This window comes from Wolffia australiana, chromosome 9, assembly GCF_029677425.1.
Source record: "Wolffia australiana isolate 7733 chromosome 9, ASM2967742v1".
NCBI lineage: Eukaryota > Viridiplantae > Streptophyta > Magnoliopsida > Alismatales > Araceae > Wolffia > Wolffia australiana.
Window position 1 is genome coordinate 4,640,015 of NC_135843.1, and position 14,359 is coordinate 4,654,373.

General features: G+C 38.5%; 1 protein-coding gene across 1 annotated transcript; it reads right to left on the bottom strand.

Moving 5' to 3' along the window:
* Nucleotides 1–415: 415 nt before the first annotated feature.
* LOC144707479 (cytochrome b561 and DOMON domain-containing protein At5g35735-like) lies at nt 416–2,979 on the bottom strand. The gene is made up of 3 exons (XM_078580604.1): nt 2,270–2,979; nt 1,364–1,618; nt 416–852 (listed from the first exon to the last, which is right to left on the bottom strand). The coding sequence occupies exons 1-3, from the start codon at nt 2,879–2,881 to the stop codon at nt 568–570; spliced, it is 1,152 nt and encodes a 383-aa protein (XP_078436730.1). The 5' UTR covers nt 2,882–2,979; the 3' UTR covers nt 416–567.
* Between the last annotated feature and the right edge of the window lie 11,380 nt (nt 2,980–14,359).

Here is a 14,359-nt window from a genome sequence, read left to right on the forward strand (position 1 = left end):
ACTAATGCTTATTGTACGGAGGGAGCTACCAACTCAAATCTGGAATAAACCGTACCATAGAAATAGGTGACCTAACTTTCATTGACCGAATATCCATCTTTTCCGTTTCCTACACTTGCATATTTGTTTTTCTGGTCAACAAGGACCTGCTATTCACGCTACTAGTGACATCCAGTCTGTATCTGACCCACCAACCATTTCGCAATGGAGAGTAGAGAGAAAATGAGAGAGATACAGTTGGTAAAGAGAGAATATAGAAAGGAAGTGAATAGATAAAGAGAGAAAGTAGGAAGAGTGAATAGATAAAGAGGGAATAGAGAGAGAGAAATTAGGTAGAGAAAGATGCGGCGTCATGGGAATTGAGATGAAGAGAGAAGTGGCAGAGTAGGTGGAGAAAGTACGTAAAACGCGTCAATACAAAAAAATCACAACCGTCGTATAAGATAAGAGCGGAGAAAAAATGGGTACACGATGGGTCAAAAGATAGAGAGAGAAGGAAAGATAAAAGTCACACGAAAGAGGGTTCTGTGGAAAGAATATGCAAAGAAACTATAGTCTAGATAGCGATCACGCCGTGCCGTTGTTGGTCCCCTTTCTAGCGGCGGTGCTCCTCCGCCGGCGTATGACGATGAACCAGGTTAAGACTTCGAGAATCACGGCAACCCCGGCAATGGCGGAGATCACGCCGATGTACGCCGTCCTCCAGTTCTTCTCCCTGTCGAGGATCTCGAATCCCTCGAAAATGTTGATTACGCTCAGCACGATGATGGAGTAGCCCACCAAGTGGTGGTACACGTTCCAGTATATCCTCCTCTTGTGATCTTTGTTTGGCCTCAAGAACAGCGCAAACACCTGAAATTCCGTATCAACAACAATGCAATTATGAGAACAAATACAAAAGGATTCACATGAATAGACAGAGGTTATCCATGTCATACTTTGATAGTCGATTAGAGTAACAACGACCGTGATAATTATTATAAATGAATACCGATAGACAGATATCCGCAGAAAAAACAAAAGATGAACAAAACCAAACGATACTGGTGCACATAGTAACAACTCTACTCTTAATTGTAATAAGAAGCGCAGACAGAAATAAAGATTAAGAGAAGGAAATAATAACGGTACCCGTACTAACAGTATATTTTGAAGCATGATAAAAACAATTATATACGATAGAAGCTCAAGGAAAGAAGTATTAATGAAAACAGATGAGGATGGCGCACAGAGTAACAGTAACAGTAATAGTGAAATGAAAAGATTTCGATAATTGTGCCGATATCGCCAAAATAGTTGGTGGACGATGATTTTAAGGGTTTCGATCGTGATTGATCGAGGAGGTTAGAGGTGAGATGGGTACCTGAAGCGTGGCGAGGGAGAAGAGCACGATGCCGATGACCCGGTGCTTAGAGTACTGGATGCCTTGGGAATCGCTGCCGAGCTTGAGCCCCGTTCCCCACCCGGCCACGCCGAGCACGTAGGCGGAGCACTGGCACGCGACGTGGAGATAAAACCAGGCGGGATCCGCCGACTCGAAAACCCGAACGTAGCGGGCAATGACGACGCCCAGCGGCATGAGCACTCCCCAGCTCACTCCGTTCAATATCCCGTGCACCTGCGCACCACCCACATCATAAAAAATAAAAAAAATCAATCTCCTCATCCCCATTTCCAACCAAAACAAGCCCGATGAACTAGTTAACACAGCCTTCATCAAAATCAGAGGACTTTCATCTAAATCGGCAAAACACGAATCCTAGCCAACAGGAACGGGGCAAGTCCCCTTCAGTCCATCTCAAGCTACTGTCCGTCTTCCATTCCTTTGAACGATAGAAGAGAAAGAGAGAAAGAGAGACCGAGAGACCGAGAGACCGAGAGACCGAGAGACCGAGAGACCGAGAGACCGAGAGAAAGAGAGAAAGAGAGACCGAGAGACCGAGAGAAAGAGAGAAAGAGAGACCGAGAGAAAGAGAGAAAGAAAAAGAGAAAGAGAGAGATAGAAAGAGAGAAAGAGAGAGATAAAAGAGAGAAAGAGAGATAAAAAGAAAGAAAGAGAGATAAAAGAGAGAAAGAGAGATAAAAAGAAAGAAAGAGAGATAAAAGAGAGAAAGAGAGAAAGAAAGAAAGAAAGAGAGCAAGAGAGAAAGAGAGGAAGAAAGAAAGAGAGCAAGAGAGAAGGAGAGAAAGAGAGAAAGAGCGAAAAGAGAAAGAGAGAGAGAGGAAGAGAGAAAGAGGCAAGAGAGATAGAGATAAAGAGAGAGCTTACGTTTCTGCGGCGGTTGACGTTGGTTCCGCTGGCGACGGAGTCGCCGGAGAGGAAGTCGAGGGTGCCCAAGGAGAGCACGTTGTCGCCGGAGGGGGGGTGGCCGGCGGGGACGCCGCTGGCGAGCGCGGTCGACGCCTGCCAGACGTGGCTGACTCTCGTGGCGTTGTTGGGAGGTCTGAGCGTCGCAAACGCGGAGACGACGCCGCCGGAGACCGCGGCGGAGAGCCGCGAAACGTTGAAGCTCAGCTCCCCGCGCTGCATCGACGGCCTGTAGCTGTCGATCCGAGACTGGAACGCGGCGACGGAGCCGGCGCCGTCGACGACCGCGACGAGCGCCTGCGTGCCCACCATGCGCGCGCCGGCCGGGTTGAGCCCCCACGCGACCCAGCCCGACGAGGCCAGCGGCGCGCGGAAGGCGACGTCCACGGCGGCCTCGGCCGGGCGGTAGGTCCAGTGGAGGGACGCGCCGAGCCGGGGCAGAGACGCGCACCGCGCGTACGTCGCGCCGCCGGCGAAGGTTTGGCTCGCGCACTGCGCCGCCGATGGGGCGATCAACGCCGCCGCGGTTGCGAGGAGGAGGAAGAGGGCGACGGCCCTCTTCGCGGTCGCCATCGTCTCGCTTCTCTCAAGCGCTTGATGTTACTTCTCCTTGCGTTTCTTGTCTCCTAATTCTATATGGCTCTCTTTCCGACGCAGTTTTACTTGTGGGTGTGTCTGCGTAGGTGTATTTGATTTTTGGATGGAAATAGAGAGGAGAGGACGGAGGAGGTTGAGGAGGAAGGGAACGGGAGGAGGAGCTTTATACGACGCGAGTAAAAGAAGGGAAAGAGGTGGGGAGGAGGGATGGTTGGTGGGTGGTCAACAGTATCTTGACGCGGAGTTTCGTATAAGAGAGAGAGAGAGAGTGTGAGAAATAGCGAGGTAGAGAGAGATAGAGAGGTAGAGAAAGCGAGAGAGAGAGAGAGAGAGAGAGAGAGAGAGAGAGAGAGATCGCTCTTTGAGAGAGAGAAACAGGGACACAGAGAGAGAGAGAGAAAGAGCGAGAAAGATCGCGCTTTGAGAGAGAAACAGGGATAGAGAGAGAGAGAGGGAAGAGAGAAAGGCAAGGGTAACAGAAAGCATAATAGAGAGAGAGAGAGAGGAAGAGGAAGAGGAAAAGAGAGAAAGAAAGACAGGGCCAGACTTCCGGGTGGGAACTGAGGAAGCCTCCTCCGTCCACCAAGGCAACGTCTCTGAAGACTTGAACCCCAATACTTTTTCTTTGAGTCCTCTCATACACAACGTCGATGCCCTGTCTTTATTCTCCGTGTTTAACATTTAATTACTCATCTATTCGGTCATCCCTTTAGCGTTCTGCTTTCGCTTCGGACCAAATACTGGTCGTGTCAATTACAGGCAGTTCCTGATAGAAGTCGGAGATTTCTCCTTCATCCTCTCAATTAAATGTTTTCTAGCTCTATGCCTCGTGGCGCTGCCGTTTTTAATCGGTGTTGTCGGTCATAATGCTGTATCTTCTATTTTTACTCTCACCTAGTTTTATATTTAAGCGTATGAAAAACCTGTAAAGAAAGGATTACACAAGGAGAAACCCAGAGATAGAAACACAACTTTTCTTTCTCTTTCGAACTATATTTTAACTCCTGACAGGAAGAGGATCTTGCCTTTTCGATAATACACTTATTTTACTCTGAAATATTCGATTGGAATGATCAGATAAGACAACAGCCAGGTCTACAGAGAAAACCTAAGACTGAAGTAAGTTTTCAACACGGTATCGTGTTCATTTGACTTATTACCGCGTACCCTGACGACATGAAGCTTTTATTTCTCCTGATATGTGGCCACAATCTCTGGAAGCTACGCGTCAACCAAAGTGGAAAAGGATGTCACCTGAGGGTTCTAGAAGCCTGCAATCCGTTTAATTTCAAATTTCATTTTCAAATTACAAAGATCTCCGGAAATTAATGGCGATTTCTGTAGTTCAAAAATATGTGGTTAATTGTTTTTCGGTAAACAATAACTCTGACTATAGGAATCCGATGTGGACCTAGTAATTTTCTGTGAAGGTAATGCGTTGTAAAGCTAATGTTCAAGAAAAGGAGAGACAAAATTTTTGAATGTTGCTGAGTTTTACTGAAGTGAATACAAACAATACACAAAATGGCCGACGGGCATCGTTAGAGAGGATTATTTTTATTTTTGAGAACGCTTATTGTCATATATCCACCAAATATTGATTAGTTACTATTATGTAAAGGAAAGTAAAACCATTTACTACTAGCGGTCGGTATTTGAATGTTTCATTCACTTCTATTCCAAATGTATCATCATGATTTTACTCCAGGAACTCATGTCACTGATCTGTTGAAGTGTTAGATAAAAAGATGGCGGTAGTTTTTTGTTCATTGGCTTGTAATGTTGCCTTGCTGTCGTCATCCCTGAGCATAATCCTTGCCAGGCATTTGTTCATTGGCTTTGCACCTTTAATTAATCTACACTAATGCATAATTAGTAAAATGTTCATATTATCCATTTTAAAATGAGTTAGTAGCTGTGATTTAATATTTTGATAATTGTAGGGCAAATCATGAATTGAAAAATTAATATAGATTTATAAATTTATGATTTGGAGTAGGCGAAGACTTTTGGATTTAGTCCTGTGGCTGGTGTGACCATTGTTATCCATGGGATTGAAAAGGCCAGGACCGAACATGACCTGAGTTCACAGTGAATTCACAGAGGGTGGTGTTGACCATGTGGAAAATAAGAACATGAAGAAACTAACTACACTCTAGAAAGATGTGTGTCATTTAGGAAGAAGTTGCCTGAAATAATCCGTTTAATTTCCAATTTCATTTTTCAAATTACAAAGATCTCCAGAAATTAATGGTACTTGTTGATTGCCTTCGACCATTGCCTTGCTTTAGATAGACTGTTGTCATACCGGAGCATAATGCTTTCCGGGCATTTGGATGTTTATTCATTTTTATCTATGCACTACTAGTGTTTAGTTTTTTAATAAAGGTGACTGGCTGTTAACTACCTTTTAAGTTATCAAAATGAATACTCATCATGCATAACAACGATATGTACATGAAAGAATCTCACCTAAAATGAATACTTTCCACTGTACACATACTCCTTGATTACAGCTAATTGAAATGAAAGTCATATGGTAAAATGATATGTAGAGTTGGCCATTTAGGACTGAGGACCAGTTTGACCCAACCAAACCGGTGGTCCTTGATTTGAGGCTGGACCGGTTGGTCAAACAGGATTAGGTCCAAGGGACAAACGTGACAGGAAGTAATTTATTAAATACATTTAATATTTTTGGGAAAATTATAAAAATATCAAATCTAACTTTCGATGGAGAGGTTCCTAGTGAACTCAGTGTAGACATCATATATTTGACCATCTATGGACACCCACTTGATGTAGAGGATATTTAACATTAATATGAACATAAAGTTTCTACTCTGACTTTGACATTGACAAGACAACCTGACCACACCAGGACCGATTCAGACCGGATCGGGATGTTACAAGAACAGACCAAAACCGGACCGGACCCATCTTTCTTTAGGTAAGATTTAGGTCTTTGCTAAAACCCTGGACCAGACTTGGACCGTCAAAGCCTAATGATATGTTGAAAACAATATATTCCACCGAATTAGAAAATTCAATAAAAGTACTTACAAACATAGTTTGTTTTCAGGTGGAATAATTTTTTCTTCATATGACCACTCAGCATCTCATGCATTGGTTTTGAAATTAATGAGCTTACCCTTTTTGGAATAATCCTAAGCTATCATTTTTATATATCTCTTTCATATTTTATTCCGTAAGTTGAGACTTTATTTTATTCCTTTAGTTTTTTCGGTGTAGTTTTACTTGTTTGTTTCCCCAACTGGTCTTTGCAAGTTTCAGCATTTTTTAGAATCAGACCAATCAGAAGACACTGAAATAGTCAGAAAGACAACCATTTGTAGAGTAATTATTCATTTCATCAAGCTCATTCTCTTGCCTGTCATCTTTGTTTTTGGAGTAACACACTTTCTGATCGATATAATTCCCAAAACTTGAATGACTGCTTCTATTTTAGTTCTATTTAAAACGTCTCAAGGAAACTACAATGATTCCATAACTAATTATAGATAAACTGAATGAAGGGAATTTATATTTATTTGGTAATCTCTATTTTAGTTAATTTTTTATAGGAAATTAATTTAGTTTTAAAAATTATACATACACATTGTTACTAAACATTTAATTACCATAATTCACTACAGGGCATCGTGGGTGCCGTAGAGCTTCTCATAGAAATATAAAAATGTATCATCCACTTCCTACATCTGGCCTGAACCTTTGGGTAGGCTTCACAGGATCAATAACCATAGCTGCACAGAGTACGTAGAACCTTGGTATGGTAATTCGGGAAGTCCCTCCAATGATGACTCCCATACAATTCTTGCGACAGCTGGAGCGTCTTACGGGTAAAGCACCATATCCATATAACAGCTTGCCACCTATGCTTCGCCATCCATTCCAAGTTTAGGGACCTAGGTTATAATTTAAAAGCAATTTGAAAAGGTACCATGAATTTAACTACCGATCCACTAGATCATAATGCATCATATAAATTCATTGATTCGCACATCAAAGCAGCATATAATGGTTATAGTATTGCAGAAATTGAGTTGGTCAGTGTTACCCAGTATTGTTGCCTTAAAAAGTAGGAATATGTCTTCAGATATTAATAAACTACAGAAATCATGGTTATTCAAGGGCATATAACATCTCAATCAATTGATCAAAATCACATGGCATCTCTCTTTCTACAAATTTTATTCTATCTCTTTTTTGTCAGCACATTGTTGAAAACAAACTCCAAGGAAAAGGGTGTTTTTTTCAAACTTGTCTTAATTTTAGTATCCCAATCAAGTAGTATTAAAGGAGCATGCAACATCCATTCACACAACCTGCTAACTTGCTAGGCCAAAATATTTAATACAAATATAGGTGGGTTCTCCCCTAATCTTTATACATTGGTAATTTATTCTCTCAGCTCATATCTTGCTTGGATGAAGTATTTACTTAATGTAGATGTGAGAAGTCAATTTGAATTGTGAATGGTTCTTTTCAGATTTCTTCTCATTCTTGCACTTTGTGGAAAAGTTCTTCAACATTTACAAACACACCAATCTTCTATGTCTATGACTTCAAACTCTGCTTGGATATAGCATGGCTTCTCAAATCTCATGCTTCCATAATTAGCACAATACCAAACTCTAAAGTTCTCCCTTTGATGTGAATCATGTCGATGAAGCTTTATGTCCTTTTCAGTGTCACTTGCTTTCCTGGAAGTGTCTATCAAACTTGATGCTCCTTCCTCAAACACTGTAGAAAACATTTTTACAAGCTTGACCTGTCGGTTAACTCACCATATTCTCAAATATATATTTTTGAATTCCAAAAGTCATAAAAATCAATTCAAGTAATCATTATAATGTCAAAATGAGTGAAGTTACTAATAATGATCAGATTCGCCTTAATGGAGATATTTGTAACCAGCAAGATAGTGACACATTCCATATCTCATTGTCCACTAATAACATGTATTCAGTATAGTAGACATGTAAATTTTTTAAAGACCATCAAAACATGATCTGACATAGTCAATTATGATTAAGTCATAATATGAAGATTACTATACTTTAAGCATGTGTTCTAAATACTCAGAGAGACTTCAAATTATCCATATAGAACCATGTTATCTAGTCTCACAGATATGATGAGTATAGCATGTTCCAAAGTCATTAGTATGGTGACACTAAGGATAGATAGTGGGTAGTCTTAGCAGAAAGAGTACACTTAATTTATTTGTCAATTCCCTCAATATTATTATACCAAAGTGTCAAGTAAGTTTAAGACATGTAAAGGTTGTGGAAGTGATCCTTAGACCTGAGACACAAAAGATGTATTGTGGATGGACAGATCTACTTTGACATGGCCTATGAGTTCTTACTCATACAATTCTAAGCAATCTTATTTGGGTTAAGAAAGAAGCTCATGAAGATGATTGAGTTATCCAGATAGGGTCATCTACCCTCACTATAAGAGGAGACAACTCAAGGAATAAGATGCAATGAAGTCCTTTGCCAATGCAATGGAATACCAAAACATGTTCTTTGATGATTTCTCAATGAATCAGTACTAATTCATATGACGGATTAGGGTTTCATACTTGATCATACCCTAAGGCATCCTAGGATCATCAAGTAAATTAGGGACAATACAAACATGGTAACTGATGGCAAACAGGTTCCATTCCTTTGAATCTTGTAGAGCACGAGTTGGTGACCTAGACCTATCACTTGGGTGGAATCTATCTGTCATTAATTAATATGTATGATCATATACGTAATTAATTCTGAAGGCCAATAAAGGTTATTTGGCCAGTGGAGTCATGAACTGGAGTCGTACATGGGTCCGGAGGGTCACACGCAAATGGTCTTTTGGACATCAAAAGATTTACTTAATACAAACAGGGAAAGGCCTTGTACAAACTATACCCATATCAAATTGTTTACAAATCTTCCCCTTCTTATACCTTCTACCCATGGCTCCTCTACATTCTCGATGCAATCAATTGACATAATGATGGTGGAGGAGTGTGAACATAACTTGTCCAGAGGAAGGAGGAGATTTGACTTGCTAGGGGTTGTGCGGATAATTCCAGATGCTGCATAGTGGACCAGCTCTACATGACTCACTTGAGGATGTATCAAATCATGGATTTGATCTGTTCCAAGTTATTTAATTAATAGTTTTCTCTAGATGGTATGAGACGTGAATTTTGACACTTTCGTCAGTTTCGAAGTGGATAGGAGATCTAGTAGGATGAGGAGACGAGGCAATCATAGGGTATAAGTACTATCATTATGGAAAGGAATGATTTGTGAATTGAGCATATCCATTCATTTTAGGTTTATCACCATCAGGTGAAACCCTCAATTTGAAGTAGTCATTTCTGTGAATCCTAAACACAAATTTTATTCATTTGACCCACATAATTACCTTCCTCTATAGCAATCATCCTTATTGGAGCCCATCATTCACATATTCCCCACATTATTTATGGTCTCCCCCTAAATTCCAAGTTTGTCAATATTCCCATTTGTGATATCATGTGTGGTTTCATTTCCTTGTTATCTCCTTTCCACTTTCACTCTTCACCTTTTGAACGTCATTTGCATGTCTCCACTTCTTGATCTTTCATTAAATTCGCATTAAAAGAGTGTTTGGTTTTACTTGGATTCCAAAAACTCTTTTAATGACATGAACACTAGCCATTACATTGTTTATCTATTTTTGAACATTCACATGACATAGGACAATATGGGTACATATTCATGATGCCAGAACTATATCTCTAGTTTTTTCATGAATAAATTATATACATATCCCCCTGTCAAACAATTTTCATGAATAATTTTTATTAGATTAAATGAAATAATGAAAAATTAAAAATTGGAGCATTTGTTTTTCTTGATTATCCACTTAATTTTTGTGAGAGAGAGATCATTTCCAGCTCACAATATCATACTTGGAAAGAAGAAAGCTTTTGTCTTCTTGAATGCTAGCTATTTTTAAGAATATTTGGGAATTGATAATGAATGCTTTAGTATTTCACAGAGGTGTTATGCTTAGAGGTTAAATTTATATTCATAACGCTTCATACTTCTATTTTTTTTTGAAAGATAGATGCATAACTCAAGAAGAACATAAAGTGGATTCATAAGGGACTAGCAATTAAATATCTTTGGATGCGTTATTCATATGATAGATGTGCCCATAATTACTTCCCTTTCATATCAATTTAATCATCTTATACTATATTTATCATGTTAATAAATTTTTAAAATATTTTTCAAATTTATATGAGTAACATTTATGAATATTCTGTGTTTTTTGAACAAACCCTGCTTTTCTTTTATGTCAATCAATTTTTCCTACGGCCAAATGATTTCAAGACCTTGTGTGAAGGAATTTATAGAAATTAAATGAGTGATTGTAAATGGGCTAGAGAACTACATGTGATATGGGCTATCGAGGTAGATTAGAGCGTTTTCGATCTCCAACTTCAAATTAGAAATTAGAGGAGTGTGGTCGACATCCTGATTCCCTCAACTACTGCCTCTAACTCATCTCCTGGAGAAGAACATGAAATTTGAAGGACGGATCCCTGAACCAATAAAAAAAGAGGAAGAAATGGCATGGATAGAAGTAGGGAAATGATACAAGGGCATTTTGGTGATTATGTCTATAAATAAATATTCTCTTCCTCTCGCGTTACCTAATTCTTGATGTGATCTAGCATTGGCTTTCTGTAAGGAGAGGTCTCGAAGATCATCGCTGGTCAACCTGGTTGATGCAAGTGTTTTCAAGAGTTCATCATTTGCTCATCCCTTCCCTATAGATAAAATTCCTTATCCTAGAAAATATAAGGATCCAGGTTTAGGAAGAGACACAAGAGGGCCATATAAGATCATTGGCACATTAAGTAAAGTTCTAACGTTTCAACATCATCCTGTAAATTTCCTCTTCTTTTACTCCATTTTTATCCCATTCTCTCTCTAAACGTTACAATCTACATTTACTTCGTTGGTATAAAATTCCACAAATAAATTTGGTCATTTTCCCCCTTAATTGCTATAAAATTCCACGGGGACTTTGCGTTGAAATATTTTGACATGGATGTTTCTCAATTAGGACTCTGGATCGTTTTACAAAATATTTACACCGTATGTCATCCCCCATCTAATAAACTTTATGTGCATGCCCCCTCTAGGTCCATGTGTCCATATCCGATGAGCCCATCTATTTAATGCATCCATAATCGTAATGACCATGTATTACCTTACCTAATTATCTAATTATTACTAAATTATGGATGTTTCAATAATAAATTGATATAACCAAATTCTCCACAATGCACATCTCTTGCAAGTGCATTGTGGATGATTTGATTTTGTGGGTATCTAGGTCCTAGGTTTTTTTGGTTTTGTGGACTTCATAGAAAAATAATATTGTTGAATCATATTAAAAATTATAACATATGTGATGATCATATGACCTCGTGCTGAACTTATTTCATCCATACCTTTTCCATGTAAGGTTACATTCAAGCTGTTCATGTGTCACGCCTCAAGAAATATCCATATGACCACTACAAAAGTGGGTCTCCTCTTGAACTTCTCTAAATATCCTTTAAGATAGAGTTTATCTTCTTACCACCATGTGACACTTTGAGGATAGATAATATTGAAAACGGGAGAAGACAAGGGGGCTCTGGAGCCTTGCTATGATGGGCATTTGAAATGAGTGCCTGATAAACTCAACATTAGTGTAAAAACTACGACATTGATAATTTTGGTTTAATCAATAAAATTTATAAACCTACACTCGTAAATAATTTAGTTAGCTAGAGACGAGTACTGGCCATCTCCACAGGAATGAATGTTAGGAAGAACCTATCTCGATCGAGTGAACTTAAGATGATGAGAAGAGTTACGTATAGTGTATGAGCTACTGAGTGTGTAGCATTAGCGATACCAATATAGAGTACGGAGTATGGAGTTAGAATTAATGATAGATGAGGGTTGATAGACAAGACTTGATCGTGATGGTGGTGGTGGGCGGCGTACGCTAGTGGATATGATGATGGAGAAGGTGAGAATAAGGTAGAGCGATGATAGAAATGGAGAGATATTGATAGATGCTTTCTCAAAGGGAAAAAGAGAAATCAGTGAAGAGGCCATATTGGTATAGGAGGGGTGATAGTGGATAGTGGATGTTGGATGATGGATGATAATGGAGGACAAATGATGAGGATTAGTGATGGTGATAGGAGGAGATGATGGATTATGAAGATGAATGCAGCAAGTGCATTGGAGAAAACTCATTGTAAGGCAAGAGGCTAACCTTTGATCCCTCTCTAGGAGGACGTAAGCTTATTGATATTATTTAAAAATATCAGGGGTAAATTGATAGATCCAACCATATGGATGGCTAGAGGACTAATAGACAAAGCTTCCCTTAAAATTTGAACTCAATCCAAGTTCTGTATTGTCGGATATCAAATCTGGAAGTTGGATGATTCCTACCCGTTGATTTAATTCAAATATTTCTCTCTCATCGCCCTCGTCAGTGCCGTCGCATCATTCGGTTAGGGTTTGTCTGATCCAATCATATAATGCAATGACTGGCTGAGATGCTTCCTCATCATCTGTGATTGACAACTCTTGTTGTGTCACGTGTCACCCAAGGAAAAATACAAAACTAAAATAATAATAGTATGTTATTTAATTATATTAATAAAATGACTAGCTCGCAGCTGACGTGGTGCTGCATCAGGGAGTGCCACATCATCTGTTCCCTTTTACTCCAATCGTGATTTAACACATGCATGCAACATGTCCTCATGGTGCCATGTGCTGCTTACACATCATTGCAGGTGTCATCGTTGACTGGTCAAAAAAAGAAACAGAAAACCAATTTTGTAGTCTTTGCTTCTGGGTTTTCGTGCAACATTTATTACAAAAAAAAATTACTTTATATTCGTCAACGTCACTCTGACCCAGTAAAAGAGAAAAAGTAGATTCTTTTGTCTTAAATGCCATTACGGCGTCATTAGTCGTGATGCATTAACGACTTAGTTAAAATGATTGGCTGACGCCCATCATTAACTAGGCTTAATGATTGGTTGTTGCCAAGCATTATCTCTAACTCTGAGTTGTCGTCATTTGAAAAATCGAGCGACATGTGGTGTCATAAAATAAAAGACTCAAAACAAGTTCTAAAATTCATGTCTAATAAAATAAAGGCCAGAAAATATAAATAAATATATATTTTAACTTAGAATTATCATATCTTTACCAATTTAATGTCAAAACATTCCATAAAAATTATATTCTCACTTAGAAAATTATATTCTTTCAGTACGTGATGTCAGAAAAATCTCCAAAAATTTTAAAAAATAAATAAAATTCAGGATATCATTCTAAAAATAAATTTAATCATTTTGAGCTTGATAACCTGCATACGGTATTGATTTAATGAAAATGAACATGCAAATAATGCCAGATTAATATGTTAAAAATTCAGGTTATCAGTGCCCTCTATATGTAGTCATTATTGTTTTTCATAAAATTTCTTACAACTTAATTGATCTTATACGTGACCCTGTTATTAGTATAGTTAATAACTTTCATGACATAATGTTATTTATTGATAAACCCCATTAATTAACTCTATCAGAATATAGACTAAGTAAAAAATGAATAATTTAACCTAATAGATTACTTTAGTTTCATAATTTTGGGATGCCAAGTTAAACCCAACTCTTGTAGATAAAAGGTATTGTACTTTCTCTCTCTCTCTCTCTCTCATAATCTTTACCCTCATTGGCCAGTAAAAATGTATATTTCTTTGTCTGCATAAGTCTTGATTACATGCATCTTAGATGTTGCAGCATTAAAAGTTTTATTTGGTATACAAATGATGTCATTTTTATTTATTTATCATGATATACATTCTTTTCTGTTTCAGTACTATTTTGTATATTTTTATCCTTATTTTCTGATTGGGCTATTTCATATTTTCAAGTTCAGCAACTTGAGTCACATTATGTTATTGAGTTTTGCTTTTCCAGGCTTCAAATGAAAAAATAAGGAACAAGGATGAGAATAAATGATCTGACTCCTAGCGTCTCATAGAATTGCTGTTGGGTGCATGCAGATGGCATAAAAATAAGTAAGATGCATTGTATCGAACATTGTGCATGTGTGGGCTTGTAAAAGTGTATTCATGGGAAAAAAATGGTAGTCACCACAATGCAACATCACCGGCACATGATATGCGGTGTGTGTCAAACAACTACGATGATAGTGATGCACAAAAGTGGTCTTGATGATGGTGACATGCTCCAGGAATGTGTGATGGCTGTGGTACACATTAGGCAGTATAGGTTGATACCAGGCATATGTGGTAATCATTGTCTTTTTGTTGCAGTGATATGCAAACTAT

Bases quoted from the DNA above. Each gene is read 5' to 3' on its own strand.
- LOC144707479 (XM_078580604.1), bottom strand. From the start codon at position 2,881: ATGGCGACCGCGAAGAGGGCCGTCGCCCTCTTCCTCCTCCTCGCAACC. The intron at 1,619-2,269 runs GTAAGCTCTCTC...GGTGGTGCGCAG, and splicing joins ACGTCAACCGCCGCAGAAAC to GTGCACGGGATATTGAACGG. The intron at 853-1,363 runs GTACCCATCTCA...ACGGAATTTCAG, and splicing joins TCTCCCTCGCCACGCTTCAG to GTGTTTGCGCTGTTCTTGAG.